At 38.4% G+C, this 23,570-nt stretch overlaps 2 protein-coding genes across 8 annotated transcripts in view; both read left to right on the top strand.

Annotated features, from left to right (window-relative positions):
* DHX40 (DEAH-box helicase 40) overlaps positions 1-4,969 on the top strand; it is a 51,532-nt gene extending 46,563 nt beyond the window's left edge. For all 3 annotated transcript variants that reach the window (XM_082372030.1, XM_082372032.1, XM_082372031.1), the window contains 3 exons: positions 1,924-1,993; positions 2,299-2,527; positions 3,688-4,969. In XM_082372030.1, coding sequence (XP_082228156.1) covers positions 1,924-1,993; positions 2,299-2,527; positions 3,688-3,827 — 439 coding nt within the window. In that variant the 3' untranslated portion in view covers positions 3,828-4,969. The remainder of the gene's footprint in view (positions 1-1,923; positions 1,994-2,298; positions 2,528-3,687) is intronic.
* A 10,308-nt stretch (positions 4,970-15,277) lies between these two features.
* CLTC (clathrin heavy chain) overlaps positions 15,278-23,570 on the top strand; it is a 65,680-nt gene continuing 57,387 nt past the window's right edge. For 2 of the 5 annotated variants that reach the window (XM_082371955.1, XM_082371951.1), the window contains exon 1: positions 15,279-15,776. In XM_082371955.1, coding sequence (XP_082228081.1) covers positions 15,735-15,776 — 42 coding nt within the window. In that variant the 5' untranslated portion in view covers positions 15,279-15,734. Of the gene's footprint in view, positions 15,777-17,195; positions 17,220-23,570 lie in introns of those variants that run through there. The other 3 variants (XM_082371953.1, XM_082371952.1, XM_082371954.1) reach the window with 3 other exon arrangements.

Raw genomic sequence — 23,570 nt, forward strand, 5'->3', positions numbered from 1 at the left:
TTTTGATTTCTCCATCGAATCTGAATGAGATCCTTGCCAGGTAGAGTAATCTTGGTTGTAGGTTCTTCCCTTTCATCACAATCGTGCCACTCCCTTTTGGCTTGTAGAGTTTCTGCTGAGAAATCAGCTGTTAACCTTATGGGAGTTCCCTTGTATGTTATTTTTCGTTTTTCCCTTGCTGCTTTCAATAATTTTTCTTTGTCTTTAATTTTTACCAGTTTGATTACTATGTGTCTTGGTGTGATTCTCCTTGGGTTTGTCCTGTATGGGACTCTCTGAGCTTCCTGGACTTGGGTGGCTATTTCCTTTCCCATGTTAGGGAAGTTTTCGACTGTAATCTCTTCAAATATTTTCTCGGGTCCTTTCTCTCTCTCTTCTCCTTCTGGTACCCCTATACTGAGAATGGTAGTGCGTTTAATGTTGTCCCAGAGGTCTCTTAGGCTGTCTTCATTTCTTTTCATTTTTTCTTTATTCTGTTCCGCAACAGTGAATTCCACCATTCTGTCTTCCAGGTCACTTATCCGTTCTTCTGCCTCAGTTATTCTGCTATTGATTCCTTCTAGTGTATTTTTCATTTCAGTTATTGTATTGTTCATATCTGTTTGTTTGTTCTTTAATTCTTCTAGGTCTTTGTTAAACATTTCTTGCATCTTCTCGATCTTTGCCTCCATTCTTTTTCCGAGGTCCTGGATCATCTTCACTATCATTATTCTGAATTCTTTTTCTGGAAGGTTGCCCATCTCCACTTCATTTAGTTGTTTTTCTGGGGTTTTATCTTGTTCGTTCATCTGGTACATAGCCCTCTGCCTTTTCATCTTGTCCATCTTTCCGTGAATGTGGTTGTTGTTCCACAGGCTGCAGGACTGTAGTTCTTCTTGCTTCTGCTCTAATTATCGTATTTTAGAATAGTGAAAATTACCTATACCCTTGAAAGGAGATGTAGCATAATATAATGTAAAGAATACTGTATTTAAGTCAGAAGACCTATGTTGAGGACTTGCTTCATCATACGTTAGCTCTGTGACCTTGAGAAAGCTATTTAATTTATTTGAATCTCAGTTTTGACCTTTTAATAAAGTACCTGGCTCTCAATACTCATAGGCTTATTTGAGGTTTTATTATGAAAGCATTTTGGAAATTCTCAAGCACAAATACAATATTATTGTTAATATTGCTATTTATTGACCAGAAATGTTTATACTTAATTAAAATGAGTATTTAAGTTGTATCATTAGTTCTTTTTCTTTTTGGCTGCACCATGCAGCTTGTGGAGTTTTAGTTCCCCAACCAGGGATCAAACCCAGGCCCTTGGCGGTGGGAGCAGAGTCCTAACCACTGGACCACCAGGGAATTCCCTGTATCATTAGTTTTAAGATGAATTGGTAGAGGGGACTTCCCTGGTGGCGCAGTGGTTAAGAATCCACCTGCCAATGCAGGAGACACGGGTTTGAGCCCTGGTCCGGGAAGATCCCACATGTCGCGGAGCAACTAAGCCCGTGCGCCACAACTACTGAGCCTGCGCTCTAGAGCCCATGAGCCACAACTACTGAGCCCATATGCCACAACTACTGAAGCCCACACACCTAGAGCCTGTGCTCCGCCACAAGAGAAGCCACCGCAAAGAGAAGCACGTGAACACAGCAAAGAGTAGCCCCCACTCGCCGCAACTCGAGAAAACCTGCGCGGAGCAATGAAAACCCAATGCAGCCAAAAATAAATTAATTAATTAAGAAAAAAAGATCAATTGGTAGAGAAGTTATAGTGACAGTTGAATAAATATAAACCTCTGCTTATAGCAATTTTTGTAGTAGAACATATAATTTTTCGTCATTAGTGCTGTACGATGAAACTTATTTAGTGCTGTAAACTTATTTCATTGTTTTTACTGTTCTTGTCTTTATCCTTTGGTTTTTTGGTTCTTAGGTCTGTTGGGAGAACGTTTTGCACAATGGATGGGCGGGGAAGCCCAGTTCACATTCATCCTTCCTCAGCAGTAAGTACCTTGTTTTTAATAAAAGGAAGAAATTTCTTCCTTTTGTAAAGGAAGGTGTAGGAATTTCTTCCTTTTGTAAAGGTATAGAAATAAATAATATACAGACGTCTTCTACTTTTCTCTTTTGAGGATAAGTTTAGTATATATCTCTATTACATAAAGGTATTGGTTGGCCCATGCCTCCTGTTTGATTGAAGAATATAGAAATTAATTCAGAAGAGTTTGGGCTGTTGGTATTTGGTTGGTCTAATGTGCCATAAGGCAGGTTATTGAATTATCATCCTTAAATGAATTCTTTTGTTTAGCTTCATGAACAGGAAACCAAACTTGAATGGATCATTTTCCATGAGGTATTAGTTACCACCAAAGTCTACGCAAGAATTGTGTGTCCAATCCGTTATGAATGGGTGAGAGACTTGTTACCCAAGTTGCATGAATTTAATGCACACGATTTGAGCAGTGTGGCCCGACGTGAAATGAGAGAAGATGCAAGAAGGAGGTGGACCAATAAGGAAAATGTAAAGCATCTAAAGGGTGAGTGAATCACTTGTTCTAGAGCATAAGTGTCCAAATTCTCATATAATTACAGACAAACTGTTACAGAGCTTAGATTCTGGCTCTGTCTCCTCAGAAAAGCAAAGAGTTATCATGAGTCTCAGACTTATTTTGACTTCCTTCTTTCCTTCCAGTTAATCATGTTTTCCTTAACCCCTCTGTTCAACAACATTATTAATAATAATATCTATTGAACTTTTTTGCCACATGCTAACAACTTGCATTACCCCATTAAATATTCACAATAACTCTGTGAAGTAACTGCATATCCCTACTTTATAGATGAGGAAATACTTAGCAGTATACAATAATTTACTGAAAATCCCAAAGCTAATATTTGGCGAATCTGAATTTTGAATCCAAGGAATTTGACTCCGTGGCCTCTACTCTTAACTATTATGCCATATTGCTTCCCAGTAGTGCTTTACTATTTTTATTTTGTTTATAAAATTTTGTGAATTCTTACCGCAGAACATCTTTTTTTTTTTTTTTCAGGAGATTTTTCCGTGAAATGTTAGGTCCCTAGTTGTGAGGCATAAACTGCTGTGGTACTGAACTAGGACAGAAAGCTTAATTCTCAGCTCACAAATAAAAAGAGCTTTTCAGTAAAGCTTTTTGAGGCTGATTGATGGAGCAAATTGTATTATCCTTATTTAACATCACTGAGAAATAGAATGGTGGGGAATTTTGCCCAAGGTCATTGGAAATGTTAACTACTCTGTTTTCTTGTAGTGCATAACCACACTATATGCTTGACTTAGGGTCAATTTTTCTGACTCCTCAGACCTCTATGCTCTTATTTATTTATTTATTCATTCATTCATTCATTTATTTGGCTGCGCTGGGTCTTAGTTGTGGCACGCAGGATCTTTTTAGTTGCAGCATGTGGGATCTAGTTCCCTGACCAGGGATCGAACCCTGACCCCCTGCACTAGGTGTGCAGAGTCTTAGCCACTGGACCAGTTGGGAAGTCCTTTTATGCTCTTATTTTTATCCATAGACTATATCATTTCTTTTGAAAATTTAATTTCCTTCTTTTCCCCTTAACATTTAAAAATCAGAGCATCTCTTTCTCTTAACATTTCTAATACTGAAACTCAAAACTAAAATTTTATTGGATTAATTTGTAATGTTTTCAGATGGAATATCAAAAGAAGTCCTAAAGAAAATGCAAAGAAGAAATGATGATAAATCCATATCAGACGCACGTGCTCGTTTCCTTGAGAGAAAGCAGCAGAGGTCCCAGGATCACAGTGACACCCTGAAGGAAACAGGCTAAGCAGTGAACCCTCCAATTCAGGAAGTAGGAAAAGGAGCCAGAAAATGTGCTTCTGCTTTGCCATTTATGTCAGACAGCACTACCAAGAGGAAGTGGTCAGCAGCTGTTTTTAGCGTACGAGTTAAAAGCAAATCAAAGTTCATCAGTACCAATAAATGGAATTTTCAAAGAAAAGATTGAGTTGCCATAGTCATAGGAAATGATATATGAAACCAATGAAAGACAATATATGTGATATTTTCCTCACTTCAATTTTGCTGGCCTTAACTGGTATCAAATGCTGTCAGTGAGATATTTTCAAAGAACATTGAATTGTATTTAATCAGTGTGTATTCCATTTGCATTGAAGCATTAAAAATTATTTTCCTTAAATCTCTTTAAGGCCTTCTTGTTGCTATTAGAATAGTATTATATCAGGTTATCAGGTATGTGACCATTTCCTTCTGAAGGCTGAACATAAAAGAGGTTTTTACTGAGCAATACTTAGATGTCTAACCCTTTAATTGCTACAGAGCTTTATAGATATTTAGAGAAAAGACTTAATTAGTAAATAAGAAAATTGCCTATGGCAAGATTCTTTGTTGAATTAATATTAATCCTTAACTTGATTTTTCTGGGATTATACAAATTCCTTTTTATATAAAAGTATATTGTTTAAAACAGTAGCTATAGCCATTAACCAAAGGACAGATGATATATATATGTTCTCTTTTTAGCTGTCCCTACATACCTGTATCAGCACCATGTATGTAGGTGTGACAGTGTTTCAAACAGCCCTTCCACCTGGCCTACTCTCTTGCCTCCAGCTGCTTGGGTAGGACCATTTAAACATCTATTATGCCGATCTTGAAATGGGATTTTCAAAGCAGTCAACACTACATCACCAGTGTTTCAAATTGGAACCTTGAGGCTAGTTAGTATCACACTCAGGCCACACTCAGCACTTGTCCACTCTGTTGTTTACTGCCTTGTATTCTAGTTATTTGTGTATTTGTCTGTCTCCCCCACTAGATTATACGCTCCTTGTGGGCAGGGACTATGTCTTTTTCATCTTTGTATCTTTCATGGCACCTAGCACAGTGCTTTGCACATAGTAGTCAATGTTTGTTAAATAAAGCTATTAGTGTCGTTCAAATTCAAAAGGCAGTATAATGTGTGTTTTTAGATGTTTTCTGTAAAAATTAAGAATCTAAAATTTTAATAGATAACTCACTCTTTCGCAGTTACTTCCTTTGGCATCTAAACAATTTTCTGTTCAGTATTAGAAACTTGAAGCCTTTATTGAAAAATCACATGAGGACCCAAATCCATGTTTGTTCTTGAAGTAAGGTGAGTGGTGATGGTTTCTCGGAACATTCCTAGCATTGTTAATTTGTTCTTCTAATCTTCAGTCCTCAAGACACTGTTTCAGCACATTAGTCCTATCAGTTTCTCTTCTCAGGTATGTATCAGTGCATTTCCTTAGACGTGGTGGGGGTGTATGTGGATTCTTGGAATGACAGCTCTTTTATTTCAGTAAGTTTTTATTAAGCACACATTCTAAATCTATAGTCTATATCTATAATTTCATCAGTTTTCCCAATAATGTCCTTTATAGCATTTTCACCCAGTTCAGGATCCAGTCAAGAATCATGTATTGTATTTAATCTCCTTTAATCTGGAAAAGGTCTTCTGTCTTTGTCTTTCACATTTAACATTTTTAAAATTGAAGTGTAGGGAATTTGGGATTAACAGATACACACTACTATATATAAAGTAGGTAAACAATAAGGACCTGCTGTATAGCACAGGGAACTATATTCAGTATCTTATAATAACCTATAATGGAAAAGAATCTGAAAAAGAATATATATGTATGTATATATAGTTGAATTACTTTGCTGTACACCTGAAACATTGTAAATCAACTATACTTCAATTAAAAAATAATTTTAAAAGTAAACTGGAGTAAATTGACCTACAACACTGTGTTATTTCCAGGTGCACAACATAGTGATTTGATATTTCTATACGTTACCAAATGATCATCACAATAAGTCTAGTTACCATCTGTCACCATACACAGATATTACAATATTATTGACTATATTCCCCATGCTGTACATTTCATCCCCATGACTCATTTATTTTGTACCTCTGAAGGTACAGACCTGAAGAGTGTACCTCTGATCTCCCTCACCTATTTCACTCATCCCCCTACTCCTCCTTCTCCTCTGGCAGCCACCTGTTTGTTCTCTGTATCTATGACTCTCTCTGTTTTATGTTTGTTCATTTGGTTTATTTTTCAGGTTCCACATATAAGTAAAATCATACGGTATTTGTCGTTCTCTGACTTATTTCACTTAGCATAATACCCTCTAGGTCCATTCATGTTGTTGGAAATGGAAAGGTTTCTTTCTTTCTTTTTTTTTTTATAGCTAATACTCCATTGTAAATATATATACCACATCTTCTTAATCCATTCATCCATCAGTAGATACTTAGGTTGCTTCCGTATCTTGTCTATTATAAACAATGCTGCAATGAACATAGGGTTGCATACAGCTTTTCAAATTAGTGTTTTCTTCAGAAAAATACCCAGAAGTGGAATTGCTAGGTGTATGGCAGTTCTATTTTTAACTTACTGAGGAACCTCCATACTGTTTTCCATAGTGGCTGTACCAACTTACATTCCCACCAACAGTGTACAAGGGTTCCCTTTTCTCCATGTCCTTGCCTACATGTGTTTGTTGTCTTTCACATTTAACATATTTGAATAACAGTTTTGACATTTTTTAATAATACAGGTTACTTATTTTATAGTATATCCTCAATTTGGATTTCTCTAATGTTTCCTCATGGTTTTGCATTTGTGACTGGAATACTGCATAAGTGATACAGTGTCTTTCCCAAGGCATCAAATCTGGAGGTACACCGTATTTGCCCCTTATTGCTGATATTAATTTTGATTAATTGGTTAGGGTGTTTTTGATTTCTTCAGTCTAATTACTCTTTTTTTATTATTATTAATTAATTTATTTTTGGCTGCGTTGGGTCTTCGTTGCTGCGCTCAGGCCCTCTCTAGTTGCGGTGAGTGGGGGGGCCACTCTTCTTTGCAGTGCACAGGCCTCTCATTGTGGCGGCTTCTCTTGTTGTGGAGCACGGGCTCTAGGCACGTGGGCTTCAGTAGTTGTGGCATGCAGGCTCAGTAGTTGTGGCGCACAGGCTTAGTTGCTCCGCGGCATGTGGGATCTTCCTGGACTAGGCATCGAACCTGTGTCCCCTGCATTGGCGGGCGGATTCTTAACCACTGCACCACCAGGGAAGTCCCAAGTCTAGTTACTCTTATAATTAATAAGTAATTTGTGGGAGGGATACTTTGAGATTATGTGAAATAGCCTGTTCCTTATAAATTATTACCCTCTGGATTTATCATCAACTGATGATTCTTGTCTGAATCAGTTTATTCTTATGGTTGCAAAATGGTGCTTTTTTTTCCCTATACAGGTGATCCTTGAACAACATGGGTGTGAACTGCGTGGGTCCAGTTATACATGTTTGTTTTTTTTTTCCCAATGAATACGTAGTATAGTATTGTACTACATGATCTGTGGTTGATTGAATCTGAGGATGCAAAACCATTGATATGGAGGGCTGACTGTGAAGTTATACGAGGATTTTCGAATACTGGGAGGGTGGGCACCCCTAACCACTGAGTTGTTGAAGGGTCAACTGTATTTATTTGTTGACATTATATTGTAAGGAAGAGCTTTCCTTGAAGAAGAATTTCCAATAAACACTTGGTTGCTAGGAACAGCATAAATCAAGACAGAATTAGAAAGCCCAGGGGGTATTTGAGAGGGGTGGCAAACAGTCTAGTTTATTTGGTGCATTGAGTATAAATAGGAGAATAATAGATTGAAAATATTGGTTGAGGACAGATTATGGAAGGCTTTGAAAGCCTAACTATGGAATTTGGACTTAACTTTGTACTATATATGAATTTGTTGGAGGGGAATGACATCATTACATCTTAAAGGTAATTGTGACAATGGTGTTTTTTTGTTTTTTTAATTTATTTATTTTATTTATTTATTTTTGGCTGTGTTGGGTCTTTGCTGCTGCGCGCGGGCTTTCTCTAGTTGCGGCGAGCAGGGGCTACTCTTCGTTGCAGTGCGCGGGCTTCTCATTGCGGTGGCTTCTCGTTGCGGAGTACAGGCTCTAGGAACGCGGGCTTCAGTAGTTGCAGCACACGGGCTCAGTAGTTGTGGCTCATGGGCTCTAGAGCACAGGCTCAGTAGTTGTGGCGCACGGGCTTAGTTGCTTCGTGGCATGTGGGATCTTCCCGGGCCAGGGATCGAACCTGTGTCCCCTGCATTGGCAGGTGGATTCGCAACCACTGCGCCACCTGGGAAGCCCTGTGACAATGGTGTTGATAAGAAGAATTGATTTCCACTGAGAGGGCTGTGAGAAAAGTAGTATGGGAGGAATACTGGATCCAGTTAAGAAGGTGGAAGGAGTCTTGGAGGAAAAGGTAGTGATTATGGAAAAGTCTGTTCTTAAAAGAATGATTCACCTTTAAATTACTAAATGAAACAAAAAGAAACAAATGAAGATGAATGTTATCACAGAAAAATGGTCAAAAGACATGGTCAGTCATTTTATAAAAGGAAACATGAATGGTCAATAAATAAAATACTGAATCTTACTAGTAATTCGGGTAATGCAGTTGAAAATAAGTGAGATGCCATTCTTATCCATCAGATTGGCAACAATTAATATATGCCTGAAAAGTGTTGTCATAGGATAAATTGCTCTTATTTTAGAGAACATTCTGGCAATATCTAGTAAAAGTGAAGATGTGCACAACCTGTGACCCAGCAAGCCCAACTTATATTTATATCCTAGGAACTCTCTGAGAGCATATAAAATATTCTGTTTTTAGTAAAATTTGACTCCTATAGATTTAGAATCAGTTTGATGATTTATGTTACGTACGGCATTTATAAAAATGTTATATACTTCATTGTTTCTAGTAGTAAAAAATTGAAAATTATATACATAGCCATCAATAGGGAAATGAAACTGTGATATTTTCTTATGGTCGAATTCTTTACATCAGTGAAAGTGATTTTTGAGATTCCTGTTGCCTACTCTGCAGAACAGATGAACCACTTTACATTCCTAACAGCAATGTTGTAAAGAACACTGTCTTACCTGTCTTGTGGTCCCTCAAAAATGTTTTTGTAATTATAGACAAAAAAGTGCCTCATTATTATGTTAATTTACATATTTAGATATTCAGCTCTTTTTCCTTAAATTGTCTATAAGAAATGAAATTAATGAAATTAACTGATTTGAATTTGATAGGGTCAGATAGTAAATATTTTAGACTTTCGAGGCATACAGTCTCTGTTGCAGCTACTGTGCTGTTGTAGTATAAAAGTAGCCATAGACAGTACATAAACAAATGGATATGGCTGTGTTCCAATAAAACTTTATGGACAATGAAATTTGAAATTTGAATTTCATATAATTTTCACGTCAGGAAATATTCTTCTTTTGATTTTATTTTTTACCACTTGCACTTTATTCCAGAAAAGCTACTTTTCACGAACCCATTCTAATTCAAATTATTTCAATTGAAAGAAAAGATCTTAATTTCATGAAATACTGAATTTTTTTGGTTTTTACTTTTTCTTTTATTTATTTATTTATTCATGCATGCATGCATGCATGCATGCATGCCACGCCATGAAGCTTGTGTGTGGGATCTTAGTTTCCTGACCAGGGATCAAACCCGGGGCACAGGAGCGAAAGCACCGAGTCCTAACCACTGGACCGCCAGGGAATTCCCAACTTTTTCTTTTCTTTATAGCAGAGTTGACAGGATTGAACATGTCAGGAATCAAAAAATTTAATTTGTAATCTGTATTCTCCCAAAGATTTTCAAAGTACCCTGTATTACTTGTTCGCTGTTCCTTTAACCTGAAAATATGAATAATACAAAACTCTTGTGGGGACTTCCCTGGTGGCACAGTGGTTAAGAATCTGCCTGCCAATGCAGGGAACATGGGTTCGAGCCCTGGTCCGGGAAGATCCCACATGCCGCGGAGCAACTAAACCTGTTTGCCACAATTACTGAGCCTGCACTCTAGAGCCCCTGTGCCACAACTGCTGCAGCCCGTGTGCCTAGAGCCCGTGCTCCGTAACAAAGAGAAGCCACTGCAATGAGAAGCCCGCGCACCGCAACGAAGACCCAACTCAGCCAAAAAATAAATAAGTAAATAAATTTATTAAAAAACCCAAAAAACTCTTGTGAAGCTATTGAAGATTTTTCAAAGAAAAAATCATATTATTTGTCCAGATAAAATCTAACGTGTGTTTCTCAACCTAGTATTACTTGGTTCTCAGCTAAATCATAAGAAATAAGATGGGATAACCCAAAATATAGCCTAGCACAATTTGGTGCTTTTTGTATATGGTTGGTATTTATGAATGATTGTTGTGCTAACTCCAGGTGTGATTATTAACAACATAAGTTGGGCTTCAAATTAAATAGGTAGTATAGTTGATAAATGCTATAATAGCTTAAGAAGTAGGGTAAATAGATTTTAAGATGAGTTTTTAAGTAAGGGTAGGACTTGGACTAGGATGAAAAAGGAGACAATTTGTGTGGTTGGAGAGAGGAATAAGAGATAAACAGTGGAAAGATTATCAGTGTCACCTTGAGAAAGGCTTTTTTGAAGGGTTTTGAGGTTTCCAATTCTGTAACTAGGGTTAACACTAAATAGGTCATATGAAGTATAATTTGAGTGCCACTCATTCTTGCAGATAGAAAAATTTGAAAGTCAGCTTGGACTGGGGTTTTCTTTTTACAGTGTGCAGCACTTACAGACTGCCATTGTGTGCTAGTTTGCTACTCCATCTAGTTCCCATTCAAGAAGTGGTATTTTTAAGGCCTCTGCAGTAATGAAGAGTATAATCTTATCTCTACATCTGATCTGATGGCTTAGCTTGATAGACCCAAAATATGGAGAACATAAAGGACTGTCTTTATCAGGTTAGTTCTCACCCTGTGGAAAGCTTTATATTTGAGTGACCAACTTTATATATTAAGTGGCGTAACCTAGAAACCTTTTCATGCCTTTTGGTGCTAATAGGGCTGGCTTAGAAAAGAAAAATAAAATTTAAATCAGTAAATATGATGTAGGGAAAAAATAAGGTCGGTATATTTTTCATTACTGGAGTGTCATGGAATGAACAGTAATTATATGGCTGTATACTGTACAACATTAAACTCAGTTATTTGGAATATGAGCAACAAGGAAAAGGAAGTAAACAGGCTTTGGGTTTGTTTTACATAATGCACTTTTATCAGCCGTGACACATTGAGGTATGAGGCATTTAAAAAACAGTAATTTCTCGTGTGTCCTATATTTGGTACATATTCAGATCAGGCTACATTAGCAAGAGTAGTATACCAAAACTTCACAGTGATTAACATGAGGCCTTTAAGATTCAGAATTTATTTCCCCATATAAAAATATTTTTTAAAGCCTTTCAAAAGATTTTAACATTAAGTATTTAACTTTTCATTGTTATGTACTGAAGTGTTTGTTGACCGAGTAAATTATATTTCCTTGACTTTGCTATTATTGAGTTAAACAAAACTTTGTTTACCAAATCTCAGTCCTTAATATTGTCTTCTGAGGAGGAGTTTATCACCATAACAAGGCTGCATAGGTGCACTGCTACTTGTAGAACTATCTATCTATCCCTGGGGTGTGACAGAATTTTAAGATTGCTGACAGAACATGTTTGTGGGTTCTACCCTGCTTTGGAGACAGTAATAACTCCAGGAGGTAAAAAGAGACAGTTCTACATATTTAGAAAGGAGCCGGTGGCGGGGGGCGGGGGGTGGGGAGCCCATAACAATCATTCCCACATCCTGGCCCTCATGGCCCTTTCATTCTGTAGATCCTCTCAAGCTTCTTTTACCTTTTTTCCATTTGAAAGGGATGTTGTGACTAGCATCTGTTGATCAGTAGTGTTATAACTCTTCTGGTTTTTCTTTCCCCAAAGCTCTGTGTATCACTATATTTGAACCAACTTTTCTGAGATGACTTTTTAAGGTAATGTTATGAGCTATTTCATTCCTCTGCTGCGATCCGATTTAACCTTTAGAAAACATGGGAGGGGCCTATATAATATGCTAGATTCCAGATTGTATTTCCACAGGGCTAGTCTTGACTGTTCACTTGGAACATGCTTGATCCTGACACACAGTAGATTCACTACAGATCTTATTGCTGTCCATGACACATTATAAAACCTGTCTGTACAAATTAGGTTTAGCACAAGCCTGAGCAGTGAGTGATAATTGAGTTTAAGTTAAGGTCCATTTCATACTAAAATAAGACCGTGAAAATTTTCTTCTTGCTTTGTAAATGTTCTTTTTGGGTGAGCTTTGCCTATAATCAGTGCCTTGTACAGGACCAAAATAAAGTGGTTATTTATGTTGACTGATACCTGAGCCACTTATTGGCCTGTGATAGGGTCTTTATCTAATCCTGCTGGGAATCATATCAGTGGCCCTAGGGGGCTGAGCTGTTTTTCAAAGCTGCCGTTTAAATGGCAAAACCACTCATTTAGGTAATGCTAAAGTATATCCCTCTTGGTTTCATTAAAATCTGAACTTTAAATATTTGGTACAGTGGGTTGGGTTTAAACTTCTGCTTTAAAATTAATCTCTTAATGTTTGAGAAACACCTTTACCTTGTGGCTTTTGCAATGCAGCTAGTTCACGCTGTTTTTAAAAGGTCAAGTTAAAAGGCAGGGACCTTAAATCCAGGGTTGCTTGAAAATGAAAAACTACAGAAGAATCCTACAATGAAAAGTTTTTCTGATGTGTCATTCCCATTGGAGGATACATATATATGTATATATATGTAAAACAGGTCCTGGCATAAAATATAAAATTAGGGACACAAAGTTTTCTTGTATAGGTTTTGAGAAACTGGCACTCCTCAAAATAGCAGATGAGCAATGCAGTTTTTGCTAATGGCACTTGCTGTGACTCAGAGCAAGGACCTACTATTGAATATTCTGCTAAAAATACCTTCAAATTCAAAGAATTTGACGATTTATTTTATTAACATGGCTACTTTACTAAAACATTTTCTGAAACCAAAAGCCATGATGATAATACATTTATAGTCTTATTAAAAGACTTTGTCATAGTTGGATAACCTAATAAACCAGAAAACTTTTTTTTTTTTTCTATCTTCTCTAACTTAAGGTAGTGCCTGAAAACAAAGCCATTCAGTTACTGTTCAGGTAACCGTTAACACTGACTTAGTCTTCGGGGCTTCTAAACCAAGTATTGACAACCTTTTGTCCTGCCTCTACACTATTAGCAAGAACAGTGTGCTACCATAAAAAGCTCTCTCATTACCTCAGCCAAAATCATTAATCTTTAAAAAGCATTGGTTTGGGTTTTGGGTTGGTTTTTTTTTTTTTTTTTTAACGTTTATCATCTAGTACATTTTTTTCTCTTGAAAATTTTTGGATTTATTGATTTGAAGGACAGTGTTCAAAATGAGCTGGTATACTGTAATCTATTTTTCTTCCCTCTAAATGATTCTGAAAACAATGCATTCATTAGATTTCTGTGTGATGACACAGCAGTCACTTTAACAGAATCTCAGTGCACTTTTGGTTAGATATTCCACACCAAATATCCAAGCTAAAATCAGTTGCTTTGGGGATTCTAAACGTCTTTAAAATTACAGGTCTGAAAATGCAAGACAGTTATTAAGAAAGAAAATTTTGGTGGCCAGTTCATAATATAGCTCTTGTAACCCAGATTCTGAAATTGGAAATGTAACTTGATTAAGCTACTGCTTTTATTGTAATAAAACAGTAACTCCTTTAGATTTTTAATTTAGAATTTGTATACTTCCAAAAAAGATTCAAAGTAGCTATACTATTAAAGTGGTATTAGGTCATTTCGAATGCTGCAGAATACAGAACATCTTCAAGTATTTGTATTAACAAAACAATGAAATTTTGCCAAGCATAAATATTCACTCTGATGACATGGTGGCAAGGCTTTTCTTGCAGAACAGTCTCTGTCTGCTCTCTTAACTGCCAAAGATTCTTCTCTCACCCTCAGTATGTGAGGTATACTTTGGGAGAACATTAAAAGCAATTTAAATGATTAAGCAAATTCTCAGCAAAACTGCTTAACACACAAAATTATTGTATACCTAATAGTTTTCTGTTTAACTGAAAAGGTTACTAAAAATAAAGTGTACTTGAATTCTTCCTCAGGATCTTTCTGGAAAAGCAATCACACCTCTTTAAGATGAAAAGCACGGAATGAAATTCTTTTATGCTTTATTTGTGCTATTATGAAATATTATTACAGCTTATACTTTAGCAATAAAATACTGGGAAGGTTATTAATCGATAATGAATACCGCAGATACTTTAATGCTGTTACAAGACACGATGCCCCAGCTTTGAAGCGCTTGCATTCCCAAACACTGCTAGTTTACACTGTTGAGGCGGTCCCACTGAAATACACCGCTAATAGTTAATCCCTTTCTCCAAGAGTGTACCTTAGCCACACCGAGGAAACACCTTAAGGTTTTACAAACCATCTTTAACCTAATTATCTAAATCTTTGAGGCTCATTAATTATTTGATATGGCTGGAAAAAAAAACCCTCCTGCTACAATTTTAGTCCAATTCTTTAGCGTATTTATGACACTCAAATTCTTCACCAAATTTATTACTCAGCTAGACCCATATATACGTCCGCCAAAATGTCCGCAGAAACGTTAAGAAAGGCTATCACAAGGCCAGTTTGAGATACCTCATAAATAGCCTTCACTGCCCTTTGAGTCAATTGTTTAACGTCCCAAGAGACTACTAGTTCTGTTAGAACCTAAGCGTCAGCTTCTCCAACCGTCAGAAGGGCGTGCGTAAGGGCAGACAGGATTTTTAAGCCCCATTTCAGTGTTTCAGTGCCCCCCCTCCCTGGGATGTAACAAACCACCCACCACATGAGACTAGGCGGGGGAGGAGCGCTGCAGCCGGCTGCCAAGAGCGCTCTGCAGGGGGGCCGTTTCCCTGAGTCACGGAGAGGGCGGGAGGTTGGGCCCATCTGCCCACGCCACGTCCTCTTCTTAAGGGACTACGTTTAAATAGGCAGGGCCCACTGGGAAAGAGAGCAGCACCGCCATTCCTCAAGGCGGCCCAACAGCCACCTCATTCCCAGGAGACGCCGCACTTCCCTAGAACTCGCTCTGCATTCCGGCAGCAGTTAGCAGACCTTTCCTGACCAGCGTCACGTGCACCCGGAAGTACGTGGGTGGGACCTAAAGCGCCCACGGAAATGACGTTGGTCGCCCCTAGTCGCATGATGTGGCAAAATGCGAAAAAAAAGGGGGGGGAGGGAAAAGCAGGCGGCTGGGGAAAGTGATGAGACAAAAAGTAGTCCCTCCGATTCCTCTATTTATCTCCCTGTCGCAGCAGTAAGCGAGGCCTTCAGCGCCCTGCGCCCCGCGCCCCGAATTCCTGCGCTCCGATGCACCGCGGCGCTCCGTGGAGGAGTACATAAGGCGGAGGGGGTGAGGTGACCTGGGCGGAGTTCTGTCGCCAGGATCCTTCCGCAGGGCTCAGCCGTTTCCGGAGTCTGCGCTGCGCCCGGTTCCTCCATTGCGGCTCTCGCGGACCCTGGAGCCTCCGCCCCCGACCTGAGTTCTTTCGTCTGCCTGCCAGTTTCCTGCGTCCCCGGAGACTCTCCTGCTGAGCCCAGCCTCCCCCCTCCCCCTTCTCCTCCTCTCCCTTGGAGAGCCCGGGCAGCCACTGCCCCGCAGCCCCAGTGACAGGAGGAGACCATACACCCCCGACAGCGCCATGGCCCAGATTCTGCCAATTCGTTTTCAGGAGCATCTTCAGGTGCGGTGGGCCCGAGCTAGTGAGGGCTGTGGAGAGAGGGAGGTAGGAAGGAAGAAGCTGGAGTCTGAGCCCAAGCAGAAAGAGGCGAATCGGGGTGGGGGGTGGTGGTGGTGGTGGTGGTGGTATCGGTTCCTGGGGTAGATGGAGGATGGGGCACTATCTTGGAAAGCTTGAAGGGTTAAATGATGTGGGGCTTGGGTGGAAAGGAAGCGAGTCGGGGTGCATAGGGCAGTGAGGCCATACCTGGGTTTGAAGGCCTCTCTGTCTTCGCTTCCTGGATGGCAAGAACTGCGCATAATAACCCTTCCACCCCCGGTTTTATTCAGTTCATTCATTTGGGTACGTTGCGGGGCGGGGTGGGGGGGTTCTCCCGGAGCAAGAATTCTCTTCCCCTAGGCCAGCGCAGGCTGTCACCTCTCATTGCTCTCTTCCCTTTCCCCCATCGTGTCTGCACCCGGGAGTTGTGGCGCGGGTGGGTTGGGGAGAGGCAACCTTTTTTCTTCCTCCCTCTGCGGCTCTCAACGGGAAAGGCACCTTCCCCGGGCATGCGGAGAACGGCAGTGGCTCCTCTCTTGCCTTCCCCGAGGCAGTAGGAACAGGGAAGCTCACTGAAGGAAAAGAACGAGGATAGAATAGGGGAAAGTATTTCTCAGGGCGGTGTCAATTTCAGAGTGCGTGGGGTCAAGGTTCCTAAGGGGATTCGCCTTTTTTCACTTTCTTGATGTCTCTGGGAATGGTGCGGCTTTTATCCCCTCTTCGGTTCTAGAAGGGAGAAAAGAGTTGTTCAGAGGTTATCTTGGGGTCTGCTGGAGTCTAGCAGCTAGTTGGCTTGGCGTGAGTACTTCCCTCAGGATTGCATGGAATTGAACGACCCCTGGGGATAGAGCACACCTGCCCTGAGATATGCAAGGTTATTTCGTCTGTAATTGGTTTTCTTTAGTAGATTCTAGAGTTCTTCCCCATGGTGCATTATCCTGTAGGCAACAGACTGTCTTATCTGGCAGCTTGCCCATAGCGGGTCCAGGCAGGTGATCATTGGAGGGCTTGACTGAATTAAGTCTCTTCTAAGCTTCTGATTTTCCTGGTTCACCAATCCTGGTTTTACTTTGACTGAAATAATTTATTCATAAAGTATGCTTTCTTTCTAATTACCTCCTTAAAGAGGTCTGTCTCAGCTCAGTCATTTGAAGGACTAATTCGTAATGATAAGAGATGCCAGTGGTTTGACATGACACTAATATTAGTGGCCTCTTGGACACTTTACCATTGAAGGCTGTTTACTTTCTGCCATTGTTATAACAATAAATAAATGTTAATTAAAAGGTTTAATATTCTGGCTATCAACATGATTTCATTTTTTTTACAGGTATCACCTTTGCTTGCATCAGCAAGACTTCTTTGTCTTGAAATGTAATGAATTATAAATCTTTACTCAAAAAATGAGTTAAGTAATGTACTTTATTCAGTCATTTTTGGTTTTCAGATAACTCATCTGATGTAATAGAACACTATTTTACAAAAGGTTAAAAAACATTGTGACCGAATGGGCACAGAAGTTTTTGTTTATGCTCCATCCAAATTTGTATTGCTGTGGTTACTTCTGTTGAATGTGGAGTGTTAGGAAAATAATGTTTTTGAGTGTGAGGGGAAAACACAACCTTGTCCTCACACTAAAGTGCTTCTGGAATATAATCTTCCTGCAGACAGAAGTATGTAAAATCATACACAAGAAAAGCAGTTATAGTTGCTGTTTTCTTTACAAAACAGGTATAGCCCACTAGTAAATCTTGTTTCTTGACTGGTGGTGGTTTGAGCAATAGTTTTGCATTTCTATTAATGAGGAGACAAGATTGTTGAATAATCCCAAAGACTGGACTCCAACCATGTCACTGATTGAAGACAGATTTAATATGGGTCTGATTTCTAAGTGGTTCAGAGTTTTTGCAAACACTTGAGTGAAGCCATTTCCTTCTCAAATACTTTGAAGAGTTGAGTATAAAGTAACTTTGCAAATAAACTTGACGAATTCAGTCATTCACTTTTTGGAGTAGTATATATGCCATGACTAAGTTTAAGCTGCTTTGGTGGCTGTGTACTCAAGCTGATAATGATTATTTATTGTGCAGAGCCCCAATCACCAACCTCTTCCAGGATAATATAATTCCTGACTTTTCATTTTTATCCCTTGCTGTGTAAAAATTAATAAGGATTATTTTAATTGGCATCTTAGGTCTTTGACCTCTCAGCCCCTGCCAGTTTGCTAAGTAGCAGAAAACTTTCTGAAACACTTAGGATAAAAATTGGGAACAAGAATTGAGGAACTTGCGTGTAGAGTTAACCTGTGAAATCTTCGAAGGGTGAACTGTAAATGAATTTATTTTTATACCATGGAACTACTTTGGCCAACTGAAGGGTCTGTCATCAAGGACTCAGAACTACATCAAATGAAGCTTAATATTTTAAGTTGTAAAGGAGTTTTTTTTTTCTTTTTTAGGATGTTTAGGCTGATAGCAGTGAACAGATGAGTGCCTATTTGAGCAAGATTTTGCTAGGATTGCAGGTTCTGAAAAAAATCCTAGGCTACCTATAGTGTTGCCTGCAACTCTGATTTCTTGGCTCATTAAGTATCTTTATGCCAATTGACATATTCTTCTGTATTCCCAGGTTCTTCGGGTATGCAATTAAAAATCTCCCAACCCTGTTCTTTTCCCTTTGATCCATAAATGTGTTGTGAATTCAATGGTAGGGGTTCTTGCTATGATTATTTTAATTTGCAAAGAGAAAGCAAGGCTGAGTATTACTGGGATATGTTATATGCTTAACCGTACTGCCTGGAAGAGGCATACTGCTTGGAATTATGTGGCAGTCTACTTTAGGAATAGCTTCCAAGTTTAAGATGTATCAAGGTTTTCAGAATTTTCCTAATGGTCAATTTACTCAACTTAAAGGGGTATGGCTAAGTCTAGTGAATGTGCTTTCACTCTGTTTAGGAAATAATTTAAGGCATGAAACTGTGTGTGTAGAATCACAATCATTTTCATTTTGGTGTGCAGTGAAATACATGATTTCAGGAACCTTAACTTAATGATATTTGAATTATATTTAACAGGATGTTTTTCTGTCATTGTTACTGCGTGGCTTTTGCCTTTTGAGAGTTACTATCCAATAGAACTTTCTTCCATGATGAAAATTTATACTAGCTACATAGGCATATTGAGCACTTGAAATGTGGTTATTGTGACTGAGGGACTAAATTTTTACTTTTATTTCTTTTCAATTAATGTAAATGTAAATAGCTACATGAAGCTATTGACTACGACATTGGACTGCACAATTACAGGCCATTCTGATGTGCTTTGTAAGAGTGAAGATTTATCTGGCCACCCATATTTATATGTTTAGAACATTTTGTTACCTAAAATTAAAACATTCATTAATAGAAAGTGTTGGTTGACTACTCTCTCTTTTGGGAAGTGATGACGAACAGTGACTAGTGAATGGAAGGAGCAGCAGACTTCCTTTCTTGTGAGAGTCTGTTGTGTCCTATGAATGTGGCTGGGTGCGTCCAGGTCTTCACCTAATTCCCCCAGACATCCTTCTTAAACAGTAGGAGAAAGTGAGACTCAAACTAGTGCCCGAGGGAACCTGTCAAAGTAGGATTTGAACCTAGGTCTTCTGACACTAAATATTTTGAAGAAAAACAATGAGTGGCCTTAAGAGGAGAAGTTATCAGTATCCTAGTGTGCTTTTTTATCTGTTGGACTTTGCCCTGAGAAGGTGACTTCTCTTCTGGTTTAACGTGTGGTTAATGATGCGGTATAGTAGACAGATCAGGGGTTTGGAGGTTGTTGAGACCAGTTCCATCCAGTAGAAAAATATGAGCCACATCTGTAATTTTACATTTTCCAGTGGCCATATTAAAAGTAAAAAACAGGTGAAATTAATGTCTCATTTAACTCAGTGTACCCAAATGTTATAATTTCAACATGCAACCAATATAAACTTTTCAGATGAGATATTTTACATTCCTTTTTGGGGGGGTACTGAATTTTCAAAATCTGCTATGTATTTTACACTTAGAGCACATCTCAATTCAGACCCTATTTTCATTGGATATATTTGACCTGTATTTAGCTTTCATAAAATTTACAGTTGGAAAAGCAGGTTTGCATATGTAGGTTGTTCCAAACCTAAGTTTTCCATAATTGACTCAATTATCAGTTACTATTTAATTTTAATTAACTTAAACTTGAAAATTCAGTCAGAGTAGCCACATTTGAAGTTCTCAGAACCACATGTGGCTTGTGAAATGTCGCTACAGTATTGGAGAAGGCAGGTTAAGACTAACCTCTTGCTCCTTTTTCTCTGTAAAATATGTGTACTACCTCACAAAGTTACCATGAAGGTCTGAGATCATGTATGTGAAAGTACTTGGTGTAGCACTTGAAGGGTATTAATTGTTAGCTATATAATTTTTGTCCAGTATATTTTATTCAGGTATCTCTTAACCAGTGACAACATTTTATTTTGCAGATTTAAGACCTAGATTTTTATGGTTTATAAATATTTGGTACTCACCTGAGATTTGAATATTTACTATATACCAACAATTATGTTACACTAGGGACAAGGTGGTGAACAAAACTGACTGCAGCTTGCATTTGTGCTTGCATTGATTAGTTGGCAGAGGCTGTCCACACATAATTGTAACCATGGATGTTATTGAATGTTTGATATTGTGCAGGATTTAATACAAATATTCATATGACACAAAATTGATTCTGCTCTGAAACTGCCCAAAAGGAAGGAAAAATTCTAATTAATCTTTTATAATATCCCATGAGTGCTCACATGTGCCATTGGTACATCTTTAATTAATGTTCCTTGGTCAGACTCCTGATAAACCACATCTGATAAAATACCCACCTGGAATGCCAGTCAGGCCTTTGTTAGTTATTTATATGTCCTATAAGATGGTACTGCAGAAGTGTATGTTCTCACTTAGATAGGAAGTGAGTTCATAGCTGATATTTTAGCCCTTCATATTAGAGCAAGGCTGTTTCTTAAAATTTATTTACATAGCCATGCTAAAGCTATTTCATAAAATCAAATTGTAAGCCGTAGCAAAGTTTCCAGCTCTTAGGTATCTTTTTTTTTTTTTCCCCCCACCGTTCTTGGCCAAGTGCCTGAGGCTAATGCTCTTAACTCAGGGGGTGGCAGGAGGCTTGGATCTGAATGTATTATGCAAAACCCATCTGTCAGACTCAGATTTTTGTGTCTGTTCTTTCGTGTTATGAAAGACGTAATTTAAGATAGTTTACATAATTTATGATAGTTTATCCTAGTTCATAGGGAATAACTATTCATCAAATCCTAATTGTCCTGAAATCTACAAGATCAAAATAAATTGACCATTATAGCTATTTGAGCACCTACTGTGTGCCAAGACCTCTGCTAAATCTTTTATGTTTGTGATCTCATTTGATTGGCAAGAACATCCCTTCAGGTAGGTAGGGTTAGCCTTATTTTGCAGATGGGGAAACTGAAGTTCATAGCAGTTAACCTGCAGAGTCACACAGCTAGTGAGTGGGTGGTAATATTTGCTCTTCTTTCATTGTGGCACATTGCCTCATTTGGTGAATGATCTGTATAATTTGTACGTATGCTGTGGTGGTCTTTGACGTATACATTCTACTAGTATGTTTTTAGGTCAGTAGTTTTTATATTATGAGAAAATTGGGGGCCAGTGAACCAACATCTGGTTTTCTGTGCCTTAAACGGGTATTGAGATGATGTTTTTTAAAGGGCTTTATCCAAGTTCCCACTAAAAAATTGTGCAGAATGATTGGAATCAGGTTAACTTGTAATAACGAAGATTATCTATATCCCTGTCATAAGGCTGAACTTCTCAAATTTCTCTTAGACTTTTCCTTAGTGACAAGAGAGTGAATATGTTCCAGTCTGAAGCCACTTGTGAAAGCAGGAAACTTCTGCTTTCTATTTTACTGTATTATTTATGTTTTTGTGTTTATTCTAATGTAAAACTTGAATAGAACTCAAGGAAGACTGTTATGCTTGGGGAGGGAGGACGGGAAAAGTGGCAGTAGAACATGCTTGCTCACTTTGAATAGCATAACCGTAGAGGGGAAAATGGTTACACATTTGTAGGATTGTGCTTTGGAGACAGAACTGCCAGTAATACTAGTACTTCCTTTTCTGAATCATTAGATAAATAAGGACCTTTCTTTAAGTTCTGAAGTACAGCAGATTTTATTATTTATTTATTTGGCCGCGGCGTGCAGCATGCGGGATCTTAGTTCCCCAACCAGGATCGAACCTGTGCCCCCTGCACTGGAAGCGCGGAGTCTTAACTGCTGGACCACCAGGGAAGTCCCCTGAAGTACGGCAGATTTTAAAGCTTATTTTTGAAAGAATAGGAACTGGGTCCATTAAAACCATATGGTCACGTTAAAAAATTTAAATTCTGCAATATACCGTTGTGGAAACTGTTTCACATGTTTAATCCGAGCTCTATCTTTTTAGCTTTTCTCAACTTCCTCTTTTATTAAATATTTAAGACAATACTTTCTGGCAGTTGTAAAGTTAGCCTATAGTATGTGGTTGTATTTATATCATGATACTTAGCCCATACAGACACCCAAATATTAATCCTTAGCCCCTATGCTGGAGGGGAGTCTCTATCCAGCTGAGTTGAACATATATGCTATGCTCAAGGAAAAAATTACCCATCTACCCAGTTATTGAAGACAAGATCTTGGAGTTACACCAGAGTCTCTCCTCCTTCTCATTTTCTACATCCAGTCCATTTCTGAAGTAGGGAAGGTGATTGCAGTGTTTAATGACCCCCGTCTGTTGAAACTGGGAATCATGGTAGATGAGAAATGAGAATTGGGTTGAGAGTTGCCTTCATCTATTTCTGACCAGCTGCTCATCTGAGAAAGAGGACTTAAAAACCACTAAAGTGGACAGAGGGAAGCCAAAGACTATCCACATATGCTCAGCTTGGCAAAAAACTAACTTTGGGTAGATCTCATTATTTGAGGATTAATAATTAGGGAAGAAAACCTATAGGGAGAACATGGTTTACAAAATCCATCTCTTTCCCAACTCTGTACAGTACTTTACATTCTTTTCTATTGAACTGTGCAAATCTAAGGCAGGTGTCTTTTTTTTAACCATAAAATATTCTGCAGGAAAGAGTTTCCTTATATGAAAAGTCTTACCAAGTGTCTGTATTACTGAGTCCTTTACAGTTGCTTCTGTTTGAATTGAATACTACAACACTGTTCAGGGAAGGCTACCATGGACTTGAAATCAGCTGGATTGGTAAGAGGTAAATTTAACACACCTAATAATTATTCCTCTCTGTATGGCTTCACAATTACAACTGTTGGATGTTGTAAGCAAACATTTTAAATTTCACTCAAAAACCAGTCCATTAGGGAGGTGTTTCTGGAGATTGTAATCCAAAAACAAGTGTAAAAACAACTCTCCTAATACAGAAATAGAGATTTGAGGCATGTTATAAATTTCCTATGATGGTACCATAATGAATTTTTAAAAAACACTTTGATGGAATGCAGATGACTTTCCACTGCTAATGAAGACACTGATGTAAAAAATGCGCATGAAGAGTTTAAAATGGTTTCTGAAATATGAAGAGTAGAAAAACATTTCCGAGTTAATTATTTTATAATTTTAAATGTCTATATAAACTGTCAAATGACTACATGAATTATATATTAAGCATATCTAAAATTAAAATTAACCATT

This window comes from Balaenoptera borealis (assembly GCF_965194805.1).
Source record: "Balaenoptera borealis genome assembly, chromosome: 20".
NCBI lineage: Eukaryota > Metazoa > Chordata > Mammalia > Artiodactyla > Balaenopteridae > Balaenoptera > Balaenoptera borealis.